Below are 21,078 nucleotides of genomic sequence, written 5' to 3' on the forward strand. Positions count from 1 at the left end.
ATGACTCATAAGAGCATTATATATTCTCATATTACTGATTCCATTGATGCACTTCTATCAATGAGAATTGTCTTCATTGTAGTATCAGTAATGTTTATACTCAACTCTTGCATAACTTTTACATTGCTTAATGCACTCTGAAAAATTGAATTTAATCATTAGTTTAGGTCATTAAAGATTGTGAAATGGAATTTTAATCTGTTCAAATGTGTATATAATTATAAGTGTTAATATACATCATAAGAAATAACAACTTTGAACTTTCACAATTACAATGTATCAACTTCTAATTCCTATGTATTATTATTTCAGAATCAAGATGTCTACTCCAGGTGGTGGCGGTGGCCGGAGTCGAACTGTACACATCAGTTCAATATTCCAGAAACTGCAGGGGCGCTTCACAGAAGTCATGACACCACCAAAAATGTCAACTGATAAACGCATGTTAGACAAAACGTGGAAGTTGATGGACAAAGTAGTGAAGTTGTGTCAGCATCAACGCATGAATTTGAAAAATTCACCACCCTTCATACTAGACATTTTACCAGATACGTATCAAAGACTCAGGCTCATATATAGTAAATATGAAGATCGGATGCATGTGTTACACAATAATGAGCACTTTTGTGTGTTTATTAATAATTTAATGAGGAAGTGTAAGCAAGCAATCAAGTTGTTCAAAGAAGGCAAAGAAAAGATGTTCGATGAGACATCTCATTATCGAAGAAACTTGACAAAACTTAGTTTGGTGTTTAGCCACATGCTCTCTGAACTAAAGGCAATTTTTCCTAATGGTGTATTTGCTGGTGATCAGTTTCGTATTACCAAGTCAGATGCTGCGGAATTTTGGAAAGAACGATTTGGAAACAGGTATGCCCAGCTCAAATATTTACCACACACAAACACAGTTTAGTAAAGTAAGCGATTAAAAATTCGCACTCTGCCTCGTTATATACCGTGTGCAGATCACACAAATGATTTCACTTTCTTATTAAATGGCTTGACTCAATTCATGAGATCATTTCCGAATGACCTGTAGTGAAACTGATATCGCGCGCGCGAGCTCTCGCATAACTTGGAATTTATCAACGACCGAGAAAACCTCGTTGTATAAATATTGCATGATTAAAATATGTATAATTCGCACGATAAGACACATTAAACATGCACGAGGCGAATAATGGTCTATTACAACTCGTCGCTGAGTTTGCATTTGCAACTTTACAATAGATACCGAAAGTTTTCTACATTTTAAAATACACAACTGAAGCGAGCCAAATAACGAAGTTACGAGTTCTCGGCCGGTGCAGCAGAAAAAGCAGGAGAGGAAGGGGTAGGAATCATCAACGCTGGCGACTATATAGATTATTTCCGGCACACATATATAATTCATCTCGGTGAAAAACAAACAAGCGATCTATAATAAATGTCGAAAATGCATCAAACCGGCGCGCAAGCACACACACACTGATACACGCACACCTATACGTACACAACCGCGAGAGAAAGAGAGCTTGAGCTTGAGCTCTATAGTTTACAGTACTCGTACGCGTGCTATATGTGTGCATCGGTTTCGCGCTGGCCGCGCGCATCATCGTCATCGTCGTCGACCGACGCTCTTTTCGTATTAATAGCCCATAACGACGTATCACGAGACGATGGACGTATATAGCGAGACAAGTGCAGTGTTGAGCCTGTGTGTATATATATGTGAGCTTACGCGCATAGACTCTGGCCGGTGTTTATATACCTACGACCCACTTTACTTACCCGATCAGCTGGTGGTGAATCGAAGGACGCATATACATATGCATGCGCATAACGTTGTATATATAGCGTAGCCAACGGCCGCCGCGTTAATGATGTAATCGCCGATGGCTACATCGTACATGTAATACCGGATATGCCGATCGATCAATTTTTCGCTCTCTCTTGCTCTCTGGTCTTTTGGGGCTCCCCGCGCACATTTGCGCAAATATTGGGGAGCTTTTAATGATGATACACAACGATGGCGATGACGCTACTCTGCTGTTGCTGCTGCTGCTAATGTAAGTACGTGAGCCGCTGCGCTGATTACGAAAACCTCGAGCCGAGCTTTTATATATACTATTACGTTGTTACTGCGGCCGGAAAATGAGATGCCTGCGAAATTTCGTGCCGTACCCTCTCAATCGAGAGAGCTTTTTGTGCGAAACGAAAGATTAATCACTCAGACGATCGCGGAATATTATTGTAAACCAATGCCCTGAACCCAAGAATGGCATTCTTTTTCTCTCTTTATCTCTTTTTCCCTCGTGCGATCTGTGTTAAAATTTAAAAATAAAGTTTTTATCAGCCTGGAATGCGGTGCACGCGAGCAAAAAAAAGAGTAAAAACAATATTTATTCACCTCCCTCGTTGTGATGCTATGCTACTCTGTGTACATCGCCGTGCGCGCGACAAGCTCGTGAAAAATGCACCGCGCCTGCAGCAGCAGCGGCGGCAGCTTCATCGCAAAATGTTTTGCGGGGCCAAATTATCTTCGATGAGTGAGACTATTTTTAAAACTCTGCGCGCCCGCGAGATTCGGATTTTAACAAGGTTAAAACAACCGACTTTGAATGAACTTTTTTTCTTCGTCTTCTTCTCGTTTCCGAGTGTCGTCAAAACACCAAGGAAACAGAGTCGGTGTATCCGGACGGGGCGAACGTTTAATTGAAAAATCAGGCACGCGTGAAACTGCACGGGATGAAGTACGAAATCCATACGGACTCGTCCCGAGGATCAACCCTTTGAAAATCCCAGTTCAATTATAGTTTATGTATATACTTCGTTAGTTTGAATCGACGTTATACAGAAACTAGTTCAGCGATCTGCTAATAGATTAATCGATCGACTTGAGCACATACCGATGCGCGGCAATACATCGCTCTTTTTCCCATGCAAACGTTCTCGCATTTTATGAAGGATAAATAATAATGAAAAAAAAATGATACAGTAATCCCAGGCGTGTCAGGGCAAACCACGCGAGAAAATCCTCGATGTTTGTACGTGTACGATGCTCGACGAGTGTATACCATGTGTGTGCATATATAGCCGTGTGGCTTTCGTTGCGTTAGCTCGAATCGCAATATCAAACAAAATCAACGCGCGGGATTAAACGTATTTGTAAGTAAAACGTGTTCAAAAATGTTGCTCACACATACACACATATAGAGAGATCAAATGGTCAGGGTGTATCTCGTACTGTATACGTGCATTTATGCTCGAGCACAGAAATAGATTTGCGTACGCGGGGCCAACGACTGTGTGTGTATGTGTGTTGCTCGCGTGTGCACTGTGCACCGAGAGGATTAGAGAAAATAATGGTTAAAAAAAAAGGAGACGTCCGAAAGTTTGACTGCACTCGGTACGGAGTTGCTGCCGCTGGCTTTGCTCTGGACCGTTTAAAAACACATTTACACGTTGAGCATTTCTCTTTTTTTTTTAACAAGTTCATTATTTCTCATCGAGTCGTGCTTCGTACATACACGTGTATGCGCCGAAGAAAAACCGAACTAAACGCACGAGCCGTAAAAAGTTTGCCGAGTACTTTCCCGATTGATTATAAGCCGAAGCATCATTTGCGAATCCTCTATTTCTATGCTATATACTGGCTTTTTCCTGGAATGACGTTTATACGCTCGCAACCTGCAACCTGCAGGCGTTACGTTACTCTACCTATATACGTGCGCGCATCGACGTCACGAGCACGCCGATCGGAAAATTAAGTGTAGGTGTTGTTTACGTTGACGCTTAGCTCGTATGTGTGTGTACCTATTATACACAGGTATACCCTAACGTATACATAACTTTCCGTCCGATATGCTCGAATACGTGAAGTTGTATAGTTCACGGCAGCAGCTTTCAGCGCGAAGCTCTCCACACGATAAACTTGTTAATCGAACTTTGGCCGTACCGTATAACGATTTCTTTTTTTTTTTTTTTTCTCGTAAAGTCAATGTTGAAGCGACCGACCTTGAAATCGATTATAGAAACGCACACATAACGTTGATTTACGAATTGTTTGTTGTTGTCGTTGTCGCCTGCAATGGTCACCTTCGCGCGGGAAGCCGCACTGTCGAGAAAGACGTAGGGTCGCGCGTGGTATTTCCTGGAAAATCCATACGTGTGCTCGCGCGTAAAGCTCCTACTCGTCCTAAGTCGTCATTCCCATCATCGTCATCGGGCGCGCAATGATCAACGCGTGTGTACATCATGATGCATTATAATATACGTGTACGGTACGCAAGCAGAAAAATTAATCGAGTTATAGTTAGCACGTGCTGCAGGAGTGGCTCTATTCGTTTGGAAAAGATGAGTTGGCGTTTCCCCCACGGGGTATATTCTCGAGTGCTAGTCTAGCTCAGCTTTGCACCCGCGTAATATACGATATATATAATAATAAACACGTGAAACGCATTTATTATTTTATTATAGCTTAGTTTTACGCTGTATAGTTTTGTAATGAGGTTATCCGCGTGTAACACGTTTTACCTGGAAAACACGACGTGTTTATGTTTTCATTTTGCCTTGAGAAAATTTCGACTTTATATACACGCACACCAGCGTATCTCGAGACACTTATGTACGAGATCGCAGTCGAGACCATATATTTTGCCTGAAATCGAGTTACAAGTAAACTTGGGAAGATAAATCGCCTCTGCGCCTTCCATAAATGCACGTACGGTTCAACGCTGCACCGATTGCTCAATGTTCGACCTAGCGTAACAATATACACCTTCATAATTTGCTACGCTTCGATGCGGGGATCACACCCATCTCTCTAGTCTCTGTCTTTCCCTCTCTCTTGGGTATATTAGTGGTTTCTCTTAATTGAAAAGAAGATTAAAAACCCATCGAGTTTCACTCATAAAAATATTATCATTTTTCTAATATCATCAACTGTTGTTGTTATTGGTTAAAATAAACATCAGTTCTAGAGCAAAGAAAAAGAGAGATTTAAATGCTTCGTGAACCAATCGTACACACCCGTGTACAAATCGCAAATATCATATTTAGCAGGAACGACGATGTTTTCAAATGAGAAGTAAGTGTCTTGGCCAGACTTTTCCGGGCAATCATAATCCATACGCAGTCACATATATAAAGCTCGAGTCGAGAGCAGGCAAGAAGAGATCTGGCCACAGCCATAATATAATGGCCAAAATAAATCGGAAATTGTGCGCGAGAGAAAGAGAGAACGAGAGCTCTTGACGAGTTTTGTAGATTTATCGATAGCATTAACATCGAAATCACATCGCAGACGTGCGTGCATATATTTACGACTGTGGCTGCGGCTGGCTGGCCGACTGTCCGGAGCTGAAGGAAGGCTACTTATGTGTACTATTACAAAGCGATTAACCTCCTTCGCTTTAGAATAAATTGTCGCTGGTGCATATGTGCGGCTGATGCTGCTCCGAGCTAAAATAATATTCGCCAACTTTGCGAAGAAACGTGCGCGAGGCTATATCCTCGATATAGCGATATCTACATGTATTACCGCCTTGCGCCCAATTTTTCCCTCCTCCTATAATTTGATTAAATATTCCGGTATGCGGCTCGAGAGTATATGTGTGTATACGTACTCATAAACGTGCACCTTCTTAATATAACGGATACGTAATCTACTCGCCGTGAAGTACGTATATACGTTTGCGGGCGCGCAATTCGCAAGTTGAACGAACCTCACGCTCACGCGCTCGTCTGGCATATAGTGTATGTAGGGCCTCGCGTATGAAGTACCTATTTCTCTTCGGTCTTTCTCTCTCTCTCTCTCTCTTTCGCAGCGGGCATGCACAAGTGTTTTCTCCGAACGGATTTTTTTCGACCCGTCGCCGCCGCCGCCGCCGCCGTCGAGCCTTGTGGCGCGTTTCGATGGTCACGCTTCGCTCGTATATAGGTATGTGTGTTCTGCGCTGCTGCTGTGTAATATGCGCTCATGCCCTCGTAGTCGTTGTACGTTTATTACAATACAGAATGCGCGAGGCCAAATATGAAAAATAACACACAAAAAACACACACACGCACACATTTCATGCGCCTCGTCGCTTTCGGGATCGACAAGTTCCTCTGAAAATATGTAAAAAGGAATTAGACGCGGAGAGAGAACAAGAAGGAGAAAAAACCCCCGATGAGAAACAGTGGGCGCGACACACCGTGTATACACGCGTTATAGTGTACGGATAAGGAGCTGTATTTGGAAAGAAAGAATAAAAGAAGAGTCGTAGAAGACATGACCAGACGGTTACGCTCTCGGAGCTACGGTAAAAATAATAAAGACGTCGCGCGGCGCTCGACCGATCGATCGATCCACTCGAATTGTTATATACTCCGAATTCGAATATAACGATAACAGCATCGAGTACGCGATATAATACATAGAGTACCGGACGCATGGAAACTCGTCAGCGCGTCGACGACGATGACGCGCATACCCGAGGCTTATAATATAACATCGCGTGTGCGCCTTGTTGATTTTGCCGATTGTCAAACATATGCAGCGCGCACAAGACGCGTCCTTCTCTCTCGCCCGATACACTGCGCATTCTTGCATACATACACACGCGCGGACTAATACACGTACGCGTGCACGAGAATACATTAATATTGTATTAATATTAATGTAAACGCGCGCGCGCGCCCGCGTGCATATAATATTATATAGCCCTGGACTCTGCTGATGCACTCACGCGCGCGGCCGAGCTTACTATGTACCGCATGAATAACCGATTACCGTTGTTATTATTAAATAGAAAATGTGGAATTATTATTATAATTACGAGCGAGAGAGAGAGAGAGAGAGAGAGAAAGAGATGCGCCACGCGCGTGCGGCGCTGCGGAAATATGCTTGCTCCGCGTGCTGCATGTGTACACATCAACGTACTATGTGTTGCAGAGCCGCAGAGTTTAATTATCGCCGCTAATTAAGGCGTAAAAACGTAAATCCGCTTGCCGCAGCAGTATCAGCGTGAAAAAAAGCCCGCGAGCGGCTCCGTAGTACGTGTTTGCATCTATCTCGGACCAGGCGCGCGTGTAAAATTAGATTAATTTCGACGGATGTATGCATACGAAACGTGTATATGGTCGATTCTCCCGAAGTCTGCTTTTTGCATGTCTTTATGCCATGTTCATAAACTAGTGAAGATAAGCCAAATCTGGATCGGTCGTTCATTCAATATTGTTGTATTCTTCATGATAGGACATAAATATTTCAATTTTTTAGTGCCAGTTACATTTGCAGTGGAGATGTACATGCCAAATGTCACCTCCGTGGCATGTCTAGATCTCAAAATCAACTCTATTTGCATATACCATGCATTCTCATAAGCGCCTGGCCCTATAATAACTACGAGACCAGCTTCTATACATCCAAAGTAAAGTTTAAGTCTATATCCATAGGGCTTTGAAAAATGTTTTAAAAAAATTTCCCACACAATTGAAAAATGTCTCGGATTTTAATCATCCTTCTGCATAATTCCAAATATACCGCCTGCTTTGGGTCGCTAACTCATTTTTGATGTCCCTAGATACGTAAATGTCAAGTATTATAACCCAGATTTCGATTAGTGTAGGTCGCGGGTTCAAATTTTACATTTTATCTATGCAGCGATAATTATTCTATTGGAAAATTCACGTGTGTCAAAAAAACTGTCACCTCCGTGGACATGAATATCTCGAGCTATGATCATTCTTTTTAACCGCTCGCCCCGTCGAAAGACTCGTTTTTTATGACCGAATTTCGGGTTGTACGGAAAATTTTGTGCGTTTCTTATTTTTCAAACGTAGTTGATCGAAGACGCGATTTGTCACCTCCGCGTGTGTCACTTCCGTAACCGAAAATAGTCCGTTTTAGGCATAAAATTGGACCTAGTTTTAGTAAAATGAAATCTCAAGGCCCCAGATTCAATGATTACTTATAAAGGGTAAACTAGTTCGCGCCGTTCAACGTGAAAAAAAAATTTTCACCATTTTTTCATTTTCTATACCCGAAAAAGCAAACTTCGGGAGAATCAACCATATACTACGCAGATATCTATGTATACGGTCGGGCGGCTTATAAACGTTCGGGGGCGGCCGGGTCGGACCGAGCCGGGGGCGCCCGAGGAAAACGACGATTTTCCGATGATGCACTCAAGCAATTTCACCGACATATACAGCTGCAACAATTATATGCTCGTCGTCGTTCTCGGTAGTATACGCGCGTGTCGTATTATATGGAAGTCATCGGATGTGGCTGCAGCAGCAGCTAGAGGATGCAAATGAATGGGGCAACGAAGCGCGCCTATTATATATAGCTATAAGCGAGGTGGTTTCTGCCATATTCAAATCCGATTATGTATCTCTGTGCAAAGCTTCTCTTTCTCGTGCTCATCTTAGCATTGTCAATTTCCATGTTACCGCTGCTGCTGCGTTGCTATGTGGGTACACAGCAGTAACAGCCGGCGTTCGTCTTTGGCAGCCACCGCGAATCGTTCGTTAATTTTCTCTTTCGACGTACCTATAAGCCTCGTTATACGTACCAGATATATAATTAAGTTTTTACAGCTCCAAATATATATGTATCTTTTGCGAGCGAGTGGGTGGGCAGTGGCCAGAGCGCCGTCGACCCCGCTCCAGCTTTCGATTCGTGAAAAAAAGAAGGAATAATAACAATCACATACATCTCTCCCTGTGTGTAAGTAAATTCAAAAGAAACTTAATGATCTTTAAGAGAGTTGAAACTATTCGTTCTATATATTATGTTCGCGCGCAGAGCCATCGTTCCTCCTCGTTTCTTTTCTTTTCTGGTTTCTCTCTGTCGAAGGCCATGCAGTGTGGCCTTAGTATTTTTTCTACACACCTCGTTTCGTGTAACTCGATTATTAAAAATAACGCCACGCCGCATTGAGATTCCACCACCGCCACCACGCGGCAATATATAAAATATTTTTTCGTCTTTTTTTTGTTATATAAAATCCCTTGGTAAAAAATCGAACTCTTTCTGTATTATTTCGTATTATTGGGTAAGTCGCGATGCGGACTCGATACATAAATACATATCGAGCGTTGGCGGCAGTGACCGAGCGCCAGTGTGTGTGTGTGTGTGTGTGTGTGTGTGTGTGTGTGTATCCAAAAATAATAAATATACTCGCGTACGCGAAATCGGAAGTATAGTTTAGCCGAGCGAAAAAAAAAACAAAAAAAAAACATATGTCTCGCAAGAGAGACCGCGCCAGGAAAAAAGCCAACTTCAACACTTCCGGACGGCTGGTGCTGAAATATCTCTTGCTTTTTCTTCTTTCTGCATAATATACACGCACATCAGTATAGTAGTCGGCTTTTGCACTTTGAATTAAAATTCATAAAAGTTTCAAACGCTCATTCACTTTATCGAACGACACGTGTTTGGTCTAGACTCCGTAGACCCCAGAGATAATCATGCATTCGTTTAATCGGATTGTGCTGGGCGCATAAATGCGGACAAGAGCCTCGCGAAGAGAAAATTGAAGATAGTTCGAGACGCGACGATCAATTAGCCATCGTAAAATCTGGTATGCGCCTGAACTTTTTCTGCAATGCTTACTGAATTTTTTATATTTTTTATTTTATTTTTAAAGTCGCGAAAAATAACCACGTTGGTTTTCAATAATACTCTCACGATTTCTATTCATACACGTGCGCGCGCTTATAATTTTTACCTGCGGCAGCTTTTATATGCGAGTCGTATAATATTTTATGGCAAGCGAGCGTTTAATTTCAATGATGAAAATATCGTTTGATGAGACAGAATGGCTGTCCGTGAATATATACAACGAATTAAATTTTTATCGGGCACTTGGTTTTGAATTAAGATTTTCTCATAACGTTTGCGCGGTTTCAACATTCAATTTCCCTTTTTCAATATTCAAGAAACTCCACTTCCACAATCGAATCGATATAACCGAAGAAAATAAGCTGAAAACCCGAACTTGCGAGTTTATATTCTCTCGCAAAAACACATGGTCTCGCACGGACGTGTGCAATATTGTCGCTTCGCTGCAGCAGCAGCAGCAGCAGCAGTACAGCACAGCACAGCACAGCACATCCAAAAATAAAATGTTCGACCTGCAAAGTGCGCGACGTCGCGCGCGGCTAGCAAAAGTCTGCAGCTCTCGTGCTGCGAGCGAGGGAAAAAGAGGTCGTGTGTGTCTGAGCTCTCTCGTGCATGCGATATACATGTTTGTCTGGGGGCTTTTTATGAATGAAACACTTGCCATTTGTGTATACGTGCAATGTACGATAATGCTTTTATCCGATGAAACGTTTTGGCGCCCTTGATGTTAGAGAATTCCGTGTAAATACACATGTAGCGGAGACTACAGAGATGAGAATGGAACGCTCGTATATACTTTTATATAATGACACGTGTCATTTGGAGTGGGCGCGCAGGTAGATAGATTTTATACTTTAGTTAGCTAATTTTAAATTTATATTTTCTTAGAAATGCAGGATCTTCTTACTGTATGAGCTAGGATGGGAAAGTTTTTTATGCAACTCTAACTGGCACAACCCACGGACTTCTTTTTTTACTTTGAATGCACTTTGCTCGTCAGAAAGTTTTATAAATTCCTTTATGAAGTACTCAGTCAAGTATGTACAGCATCTAATACGAATATAATGCATTCATGAAAAACCGAAGAACATCGCCCAGTACCGGAAAGATAAAGTAGTTATATGGAAACGAATCGCTGTCGTTGTAGTGATATATAGATATAACGTATTCGAGATATTCCTCTCGCCCGGGTAAGTAGGTACAAGAGAGCATGAAGCATGAAAAAAAAAGGGAAAAATGCAAGTTAGCTCGTCTAACACACAGAGTATTACTGCACGGACAGTGTCGCGGCGGCAGCGCGTGGGCGTAAAGTAACGTATAGGCGAACGACGAAGAAGAAGTCGTCAATCGTGTCGTCGCGTCGTTGGTATTCGGCTGTGTACAACCAGACTCGCACACATACACATATACAAACTGTATATAGAGATAGAGATAGCATGAAACGAATCGCTCTCCCTCTCTCACTCTCTCTTGGAAGTTAACAGTTAAGGGATTCTCTCGACTCAGTAGTCCGAATCACTCGCCAACTTTGCTTTGACCCTTTTGCTCCCTCTCCTGTCTTCTCTCGTTCTCTCTCTTTCTCCCATCCTCTCGGTGTGGTGAAAATACAAAGCATAGAAGAGCACATGTCATGCAGAAAAAAACGTTAAACCCTTAAAATCCCCCGTCGCCGACGCGGACCCACTCACACACAGAAGCACTGACAAATACTCGCACACATAAATACAGAAAGTATATTACGGTGACACAGGATATCTTATTTTAAACGTCGTCGTGCCAATTTCGCGCCAACGACGTCGTATTTTACATAGATTCTGCTGCTAGGGGAAATGATTAGGATGTGTATACAGATATAGTCACGCATAAGTGTGTGTGTGTGTGTGTATAGCTATAGTAGAGACCCAAACCCGCCGAGGTCGCTACTGGCTGCTGCTATGAAACGTCGAAACGATGATGGGAATATATTCAAGAATGAAAAAGCCAACTAGATGTCAAGGATGGTAATATTTAAATTCCTTTCTTCTTTTTTTTCATTTGACTTTGCGCTCAAGAGCTTATTATTATATTTTGGTGAGTTACGATAAAATGATTTTGTCGTTGCTATTTTCAAAGATTTGAACTCAAAAATACACGAGCTTTTCAAGGCTACCGTGTTACATTTTCTCGACGACGAAATAAGACCTTAATTCGCGTTATCCATATAGTACATATCGATTTACTATATATTTATTACCGATTAAATTGACTCTAGATTCCTTTGTTCGATATACTCGCCTTTTAAGATACTCAATCCCGGTCATCCTTTCGATGCCTCTATCCCCCTCATTGTTCGCAACGCCGGATAATAAAATCGTAGGTCGTAACAAACGAATCGATAGGGCGTCTATACTAGGAGTAGGGTTTTTTCTTCGATCATCATTTTTTCATCGATCGCCTCGTGTCGCGCGCTTGCATCGCATTGCATAGTGTATAAGCTGCAGCGCGAAACGAACTTATATATATATCTCAAGTGTGCGCCTGTATCTATCCTAATAGGATGTGGGCGATTGTGTGCTATTATCAGCCAACTCACCGTTCGGTTTCCGGCCAAATGATCCGCGGATGTCCGCCTCGCTCTCTCACTTCTCTCGTCATTTTTTGCCTCCGAAGACCGGAAACCAACTATTCTGCACTTTTCTCACTCTCTGAGCTCTCTCGGGTGCGCATATAATATAAACGCTCTCGTTGATACGCGTCGTCATCTAGTCATGTACTTGCATCGGGCCGGGATCATCCGATCCGCGTCGAAAGACGCGCGCGTGACACAATCGATTTTATTGATTTGTGACACGCCTCTTCTCGTGTCAGAGGCATGATGACGATTTTTCGACGTCACTAATTCGCGAGAGCGTAGGTAGGCTTAGTTTATTATACATGAGCAGCGACGACAGCTGATGACGATGCGCAAGTGTAGAAGGATCGATTCGAAAGCTTGCATCTCCGGGATGCGCCGCTGCTGATGCCGCTCACGTGCTGCTCCGAGAAGGTCGTAAGTTTGTCCCGAAATTATAATGCCGTGCACTTAAATCGAAGCTCGCGTAATTAATAATTGCAGCTCCTGCGCAATTCTTCTCTCTGCGGCACAAATTGGCCCCCATGAAAATTTAATTGGGAATTTCGGCGAACGAAAGCCATAAAAAGCCAATCGATATTTGCATAATTGACGGCTATAACCGTCTCATCCTCGCTAGCGTTTTCCACACAGCAACGATCTTCTTGCGACGTGCTCGCGTCGTTCGTGCTGCATTATACTACCTTTGCACTTTCTTTTATGCATACTTTTCTATCGCAATAGCATCGCTTTTGCACGCGCGCCATAGCGGAGAGTTGGAGCGATATACATGTACGCGAGGCTCTCTCTCCCTCATACATAATATCGAATTTACATTCTCACTTTGAAGCGAAAGAAATGCGTGTGTGCAATATAACCGAACTGTGCTGGGCTGCAGTTTGTTGTTATACAGCAGCGTACAAGTCGCGAGAGTGGGCGTAATAGAACCGACGACGACGACGCGATAAACGCTCGTAACTTTTCTAAATTGCGTCGGTAGCCGCGCACGCGGACACTGGTGTATAATTTAATACGGCTTGTCTTTCTCTCGTTCTGTACAGCTGTTTCACTTATTTACAATGTCACAGCTTTCACGGGTGTATACAAAAATTTAAGCTCGATATAGAGAGTGAGTGTGTGACACTTTTTTTTGCTCTCGGCGATATAATATTGTTTGTTTTTTTTTCAAATACATATAGCGTGTTCGATTGCACGAGCTGTGTGTATTATCACGAAAAATGGTTTGGTATGCGATGCACCCTTGGAATTTGAAAAATATTTTGAAGCGCGTTTTCACTCTGTGCAATTCACACCCATGCATTGGGAGCCAGAAGCTTCTTTTTTTCACGTGTAAATTATTAGCCTCGGCGCGCTTGTGTATGCGGATCAAAGCTCGCCACGGCGTAAAAAAACCCAATAGAAGTCAACAACAAAAGCTTTAGTGTGATATAAGCATTGAAAAATAGACCAACACCTTCACGCGCATGCATATACGCACACAAAAAACTCGCGCTTGCATTTATCACTGTCTTTGTCAGGGAGGACGAAAAATTCATCACGAAAGAGAGAGAGAGAGAGAGAGCTAAAAAGCTTAACGCGAGCTTTCAGGTATGTATGTGAAATTTCGTCTGTGCGCTGTGTGTCTTGACTTCGTCAGCTGTTCCGAGCGTGTAGCACACGAGGTCAGTTTGCTAGTAGTATACCGTGTGTCTACTTCTATGTATGATATATTTAAAAGGAAAGGGATGTTGTGACGTCAAAGAGAGGAGACTACGACGACGACCACGAATTTAATACGGGCTTGTGTAATATCGTTTCGAGAGAGAACTCGGGCCGGAGCTAGTAACGGTATGGCACACACACGAGCGGCTAAAATTTATTACATTTTACAAGCGATTCGATATTTTTTATTTTCTCTCCCTCCTGCCTATAATGTATAATAAATTATTGCGATAAGTATCGCGTTGATGTTTTGCGGCGTGGATAAAATAAATATATCGGTCCACGCGATATTTATACGAGCGCTTTAAGAAAATGGATTAAAAGTATAAGCGTTTTAATCCCTATATAGTATCGAATTGCGCCTCGTCGTATATATCATTAGTGTACGTAATACTTTATGAAAATGTTTACGCGCTAATTCTTTTTTTTCACCCCATCTATTACATGGAGCGACAAAAAATATTGAAAAATTCACAAAAAAGGTCTGACTCGTTAATAATAAATGCATTTCACGTACTCAACCTATATTGCATTGAGCGAAATATAGCACGGTTCGAATCAGTGTCGAGGGGTTCACACCGCGAGAGCTGGTAATGAACCGCCAAGATTGCGCGTTGATTATATTATTTTTAAAATTTTCGCTGAACTCGGCGAAAAATCAAGCGCTCGAACGATTCGATTGTTATCCTTGTTTTTTGTACAGAGTATGCAAGCTTAAGAGATAGTAGATGTATAATGAGCGTGTTGCAGTGCGGGCATAGGTTTATTGAAAAGTCAGCATTATTTCACTTGCAGTTGGAGAAAAAAATAGTGGTAGCAATTTTTTATTCAAATCCAAATTTATTTTATTATTGTTTATAATGGAAATTATTGCCATAATTACCTTGGAAGAAATGATTAATAATTGTCTAATGACCAAAAAATGAAAAAATTTCTGAAAGTACATTACCATTAATTAACTTATTTTTGGCGACTTTTCTGGTACAAGTTTGTTAAAGCCCACTTCAAGCGTTCACCACTAGATGGCGAGTATCTTTATCTGTAAATCTGCAAGTGGCAAAGTAAAAATAATTATATAAGTTTAAGCAAGGTTTTGTAACCATTTTGAGTACGATACTAATATCGGTGGAATCGGTGGAAATTTACTAGGGTAGTCCTAGTCGTTGGTCCTATTAAAATATAACGATCATAATTAAACATAACCTACTAAATTTTGTGAACTACACGTTAAAATATTTTCTTCCAAAAAATGTGAAAAAAATAGTCTTAATTCGGCCAAGAATTCCTATTTGTATGTATAAAGCCTTTTAAGAAAAGCAAAAAGACTGTATCAACACGTATTTTATTTTTTGCTCTCGCCCGTGTACCTTGAAGAGAGATGTAGAGCTTGACTTTGTGTATATGCACTTTACCTTCTTTCAACTCGTTGCTGCTACGCAGAGTGAGAGCGAGAACGAGTTATACAATAGTAGATGAAATCCTCAGGAGGATCCTCAGTCGAGAGAGAGAGAGAGAGAGAGAGAGAGAGAGAGAGAGAGAGAAAGAGAGAAGCAGAGCTAGACGAATCCACTCAATGTGATCAAAGACTACCCCGGAATGCCCTATATTTCTTGGCTATAAAAATCATTTGCCCTGCTTAGCTCGCGCCGCTGCTGCAGCTGTGCACACACGTACACCATTTTACAATTTCCCTCGAAGCTCGCAGGCGCCGCGCTCGTTTCTTCTTGTTTGACAACGAGATATGTCATCCTTGTGCACTCCTGCGCGTCTCGTTAAGGGGACGCATTTTCAAAACTTTCTTGCACTCGCTACTTAGCACGCGTGCAGCTTCATTGTTGTTGTTGTTGCTGCTGTTGCTGGGTGCTGCATTTGTGCTGCAGCACCGTAACGCCAAGATTTGACCCATTGTTGGCGAGTGACACATTTTTATTTTCCACAATTTTTTTTCCTCCCTCTCTCTTTCTCTTTTCCTTCGAGCAATTTCATATCTTTTCTCTTACTTTTTTATCCCGTTTGTAAGTACCGCCGATGTGCCAGTAATATGTGCTGCTGCTGGCGCTCGTCGTGCGATAGTGTACTGCATGCAGCAGCAGCCTTAGTTCACGTTATAACGTGTTATTGTTGCCGAGACTGTATTATAGCTGCCACGCACGGGTCTTATATGTGCTGCACTGCCGATGACAAGTCGACGACGCAGATGCTGCTGCCATACGTGCGCGCGACTTAGCCCCGAAGCGAGTCGAGTAACGTTTCTTTTTTTCTTATCATTCGAGTATAATTTTCGTGCGCAGCAGCGCCTTGATCGTGGCCCCATAACTTGAAACGAAAGGTGCAACTCTCGTAAACTCGCGCGGGAATATTACTTTATAATTCGGCGACAATAACTATTTTTTTTCTCTTGTTGCGCGCGGGCCCCGATAAAAATCGACAGATTCCAAGCGCATAATTGCGAGTTATAGAAAGCCGCTTGCACCGCGCTTGCAGCTGCTCTCTCGCTCTTTCTTTCGCTCTCTTTCTTTTCACTCGCACTCGCTGCTCCTGGGCGATAAAATTCTTTAATGAATTGGCTTTAGCATGATTCCGAGCGCTGCTTTCTGGCACTCTTGTTAATTATACCGAAAATGCAAAGTATACAAACGTCCGCGCGAGCATGCACGGTGTGGTGCAACAGCAGAAAAGTTTCAAGGCGCCGTTACGCGACTTCTTTTTATTTTTCGCGCACATGCCATACTGCATCTATATGTGAGTCGAAAGGAGTCATGCGCTTTTAGTAAATTAAAAAAATAATAATCGTTCAGCATCCCCACCTATTTCTATTATTAGTGCGCTAATTTTTTGCTGGAGGTCTGCAACTTGAAAGTATACGGGCGCAATACCTTCGACACGCGAGGATCTAATTCGATTTTCGTTATGAATATGTATATTTTATCTATTGTACTCTATTTCTGCTACCAATACGTACGCGTACCTATACGTACGCGTACGTGACCGCAAAATCATGACAACGTATTATCAGCGATTCTAAATAAATTTTTGTGTGCGGCTGAAAGTAGAACGACACACATCCATATACTTATGTTCATGAATGTGTGCGGTGGAGAAAAAAATCTGTTTCGACGAATATCGCAGCCGCAGCCACACATATACGAGGCTCCGCTGGCGCGCACGGGTGAATGAAACTCGCACGCACGTATGGCCCGAGTATTTATCGCAAAAAGAGGTCGCGTCATCGACCAAAGCTCTTTCAAGTGCTGCTGCTGCTGCTGCTGCTGCGACTGCCGCTGCACTCAGCTCTTGAGCGGGATACAGTAGTCCTGCAGCCGAGCCGAGCGCTTGATGCAAGCTGCATTTTGTCGCTTTTCAGTCTCATTTCCGGCCCGATAAATGCTCTTCCGTTCGAACGGTTATTTCGTAGCGAGGCCTGGGCTATTATATACTTTGTAATACACACTCTCGCGTATAGTATGTATCCACAGGCTTCGACGTGTGCCCGTGTGCCCCGTTAATCAGTTGAGGTCGATACGAAATTACATTTAAACTCTCGTGCTCCGATTAACCCCGTAACCTTTGCTTTTTATAATGAAAGAGAAAAAAAAGTAAAATCCCTATCGAGATATAAAGTTAATGGGCTGATGCTTCTTCTATCGGGATAAATAGATCGGAAGTTGTAACAAGGTCAATGTAAATGTGGCGTTGCAATTTTTCTATTCAAATCATCCAACTGAAAAAAATATAAATGCATCTCGACTTATTTTATTAGTTTTACTGATTAAACTCTCGATATCTACTCAAAGAACTTTGAAAATTACCATCTGTAGCATATAACATTTACAATTTTCTACTTTCGTTTTGAAAAAAAATGAAAAAAAAGTGACACACGTTACAGGGTCAATGCGAAAAATGAAATTTGCAGCAAGTGTATGAGAGAGGCCTAAGGGTAAATTGACAAAGTAAAAGTCTATATAAAAAAGGCGAGTCTCGACATATATTACAACTGCACAAGAGACGTGCTTAGATTGAGTTTTCTACCTCGTATACTTTATTACCTGTATACCGTCACTTTTCCAACGCTGTAAAACGACATTTTCTTCTCTAGTACACCATCTGCTGTGTACAATAGAGACCTTCCGAACGAATAACATCGTGCGATTTTTCAAATTAAGCTTATATAGCAGCGAGAGTCGTCGGTGTTGAAGCTTATATATGAAAAAAATGCCACTATTGATATTAATCACAAAAATGGATTTTCGTTGTACGGATTAATTTTTTATTCTTTCGACTCTTCCAGAGCAAAATTAAAAAATACAACAAGGGAAAAAGAGCGCTAAGAGAGAAGGAATCTGGGTTGCTATGCGGGTTTATTTATTTCGATGAACTCTGATATCCATTGTTGCGTGTATCTATTTTATGATGAACACTGACAGCAGCGAAACAATGAGCCTCGAAATATTTTTCCAACCAACAATTTTCGCGTTCAATATGCGACCACGCACGTGTGTATATGTGCTTTTTGAATTTCTAACGATTTACATAGTGCACGCGTTGTTAATTATAAATTCACGATTCACACATTATTAATCTGAAATAGCCTGGCTTCGATGCATCGAGGTCATATTTGCATTCTCTCATCAAAACGGATGCGGGAAAGATTATACGCGTGTATTATCAGCTTTTTGTTGAATTTCGATTACAAAAAAAGGGCAGAGAAGATCAAAAGAAGAGCGGCGAATTTCGGGAGACTGTTGTTGAGCGCGCGCGGATGTTACACCCTAAAAAAAAGTTCCTCGTGTATAGGATAGTAGTACACGCGATGACGCAACGCCTCAATGAAATTTCCTTCTCTCTCTTCCTCTCGTCTTCTTTCTCTTTCCTTTTTTTAACGTCGCCTGAAAAGTTCTAGTTTCTGCTCGGCGCGCCTGCGGACGAGCTATATAATACGCGAACTCTATGCTGCGCGCCGGCAAGCGCGTTTTAACCCAGATACAAGCGCGATGAATAATACATGAATTTTTCTTCTCTCGCTAGTCGAGCTCTAGCTCATAGCAAATTCGCAGCAGCAGCAGCTATACACAAATCCTGCGGGCTTCGGCACTGCCATACAAGTATAGAAATTCTCAGCTGATTTGCCCTCAAGTCCCGATGAATGTGTAAACATTGTTCGTTACTCTCGGGCGATGCCGATAATGATGCTACGTTGCCGCTGCTGCATCGTACTACATATTTGCCGAGCTGCTAATTCTCATTTCGTGTGATATGCACAGACAAAGCGGAGAACCGTGCGAAATTGATTAGGGCCTCGTTGAGAGCAGAGCCTTGTATACGCGAACGAATGTTTTCTCGCGTTTTTTACGCTCGCTCGCTCGCTCTTTTCAATTAACTACTTGTCGACCAATTGTGTAGTGGCAGGCAGAAACGGCAACAATATATAAGCAGCGGCAGGCCCCGCGCTAGCTTCGCTCGAAAGGGTTAAAGAAAAGTATGCCAAAAGTTATACATCTCTCCCGATGCCGCACGCAGCAGAGCTGCACTACTGCGCGCAAAAGCCAGCCAAAAAAAGGCAGCGGTACCGGCGGTGGTGGCGGCGCATCATCCAGTAATTGGAATGCTCATCGCATGTATATACGGTAAAGGTTGCGCGCTCGCAGTAGCAGTAGTAGTATATAGAAGCAAAAGCTCAAACAATGAGTGATAAACAGCAGGCGCAACAAAAGTCCCTCGTTTCTCTCTCGCTCCCTCTGAGGTTCTCTACCTTTTATTTCGGAAAAAGCCTAGCAACTGATGGTATACATACATACTGGAGCAGGGGGTCTTATAAAAGCCCAACTTATATGCTACATGGCGCAAAGTCATAGCATCGTTTTTCTTCCTTTCGCCGTGCGCTCAGTCACTCACACACATACTCACCCATTCTCGCTTTGCACAGTAGGGCTCATTTGCAATATGTAAGCGCGACGTCGACGGCAAATCTCTCTCTCTCCTCTCTCTTTCTCTCCGCAAAACCTAGAGCTAGAAGAGCTGCTACTGCTGCTGGTGCTGTTGCGAAGCAAGTTCGAGAAGCCCAGGGCTTGCGCGCGTACGTATACGTATGGTCGTTGGCGAATTACTTGACCCCGTTTTCGTTTACTGCCTCTGTCATCGTCGTCGTCGTCGTCGTCGTCTCGCGTCGCGCATTTATGCTCTCTCTCTCTCGTTCTCTTGATGGGCTGGTACGAACGAGAAATGCGAAAAAAGAGATTGAAAAGAAGAAGAAGAGAGAAGGCGGGGAAATTGAGAAATTCAACTTAATATGACGAAGAAGAAAAAATATATACATTTTTCCACTTTTTCGTGTGTATGCATGCGCAAATTTCATTCCCGAAAGCTGATGAATTTCGTCGCGCATACAATCCCCGGAATTCGGTCGTCGTCGTTTGACGCGCAAAATTTTCGTCAAAGGGGGGCGACGTAGCAGAACACAGACTTTATGTTTGGGATACCTTTGGTGCGGTGGAGTAGCAGCGGCAACGCAGCTTTTGTTTGATCGATGCAAAATATCTAATCAGAAATTCCTATGCTCGACGGAAAGAAAAGCCAAGCAGCTAGCTAGACGTCGATTTGGAAAAAAAACAAAGTCGCGACGTAGGCTCGTTTCAAGCAAAAAGAAAAAAAAAGAAATTATAATGGCTCGTGTTCCAGTAGTGTAAGTTCGGAGCCGTGCGTCTGTGACTCATTGTATTATTACGCGAGACGTCTAAAGTTCTCGGCATTGTGCGTGCGTTAATCGAAAAAAAAAAAAAACGCCACGAAGCAATCAGCATATATGTATGTACGCACGACTCACCGATTATGACAAAAAAGTTACATCTGTCGTGTATGCAGTGGTTATTGTTGTTATTTGTTTTTTTGGTCCGAAAATTGCCGACTTTCTAAGTGCACTTGTACCGCTTGCGCTCGCTAAATCCTAAATTGCTTTCGGCTTGTATGTAATGCTTTTACATGTGTGCTGCTACTGCTGCTACTGCTGCTTGTACCTGAGCGTGGCATATGCAACCAAGAAAATATACTGACGAATTGGCGTTTCTTTGCAATTCCATTTACGGAAGAGACCAAGATTTAGTAATCTCTCTCGCACGCGCTCGCCCCGGCAAAATTCATCCAATTCGCCGTCAGAGATGCGAGTTGTAAAAGCCAGTAG

At 42.5% G+C, this 21,078-nt stretch overlaps 1 protein-coding gene across 10 annotated transcripts in view; it reads left to right on the top strand.

Moving 5' to 3' along the window:
* LOC106653130 (E3 ubiquitin-protein ligase CBL) overlaps positions 1-21,078 on the top strand; it is a 58,577-nt gene that overhangs the window by 11,464 nt on the left and 26,035 nt on the right. For all 10 annotated transcript variants that reach the window (XM_023462586.1, XM_014372389.2, XM_014372391.2 and 7 more), the window contains exon 2: positions 313-870. In XM_023462586.1, coding sequence (XP_023318354.1) covers positions 320-870 — 551 coding nt within the window. In that variant the 5' untranslated portion in view covers positions 313-319. The remainder of the gene's footprint in view (positions 1-312; positions 871-21,078) is intronic.

The sequence above is a fragment of the Trichogramma pretiosum genome, unplaced genomic scaffold (genome assembly GCF_000599845.2).
Source record: "Trichogramma pretiosum strain Unisexual culture from Peru unplaced genomic scaffold, Tpre_2.0 scaffold8, whole genome shotgun sequence".
Taxonomy (NCBI): domain Eukaryota; kingdom Metazoa; phylum Arthropoda; class Insecta; order Hymenoptera; family Trichogrammatidae; genus Trichogramma; species Trichogramma pretiosum.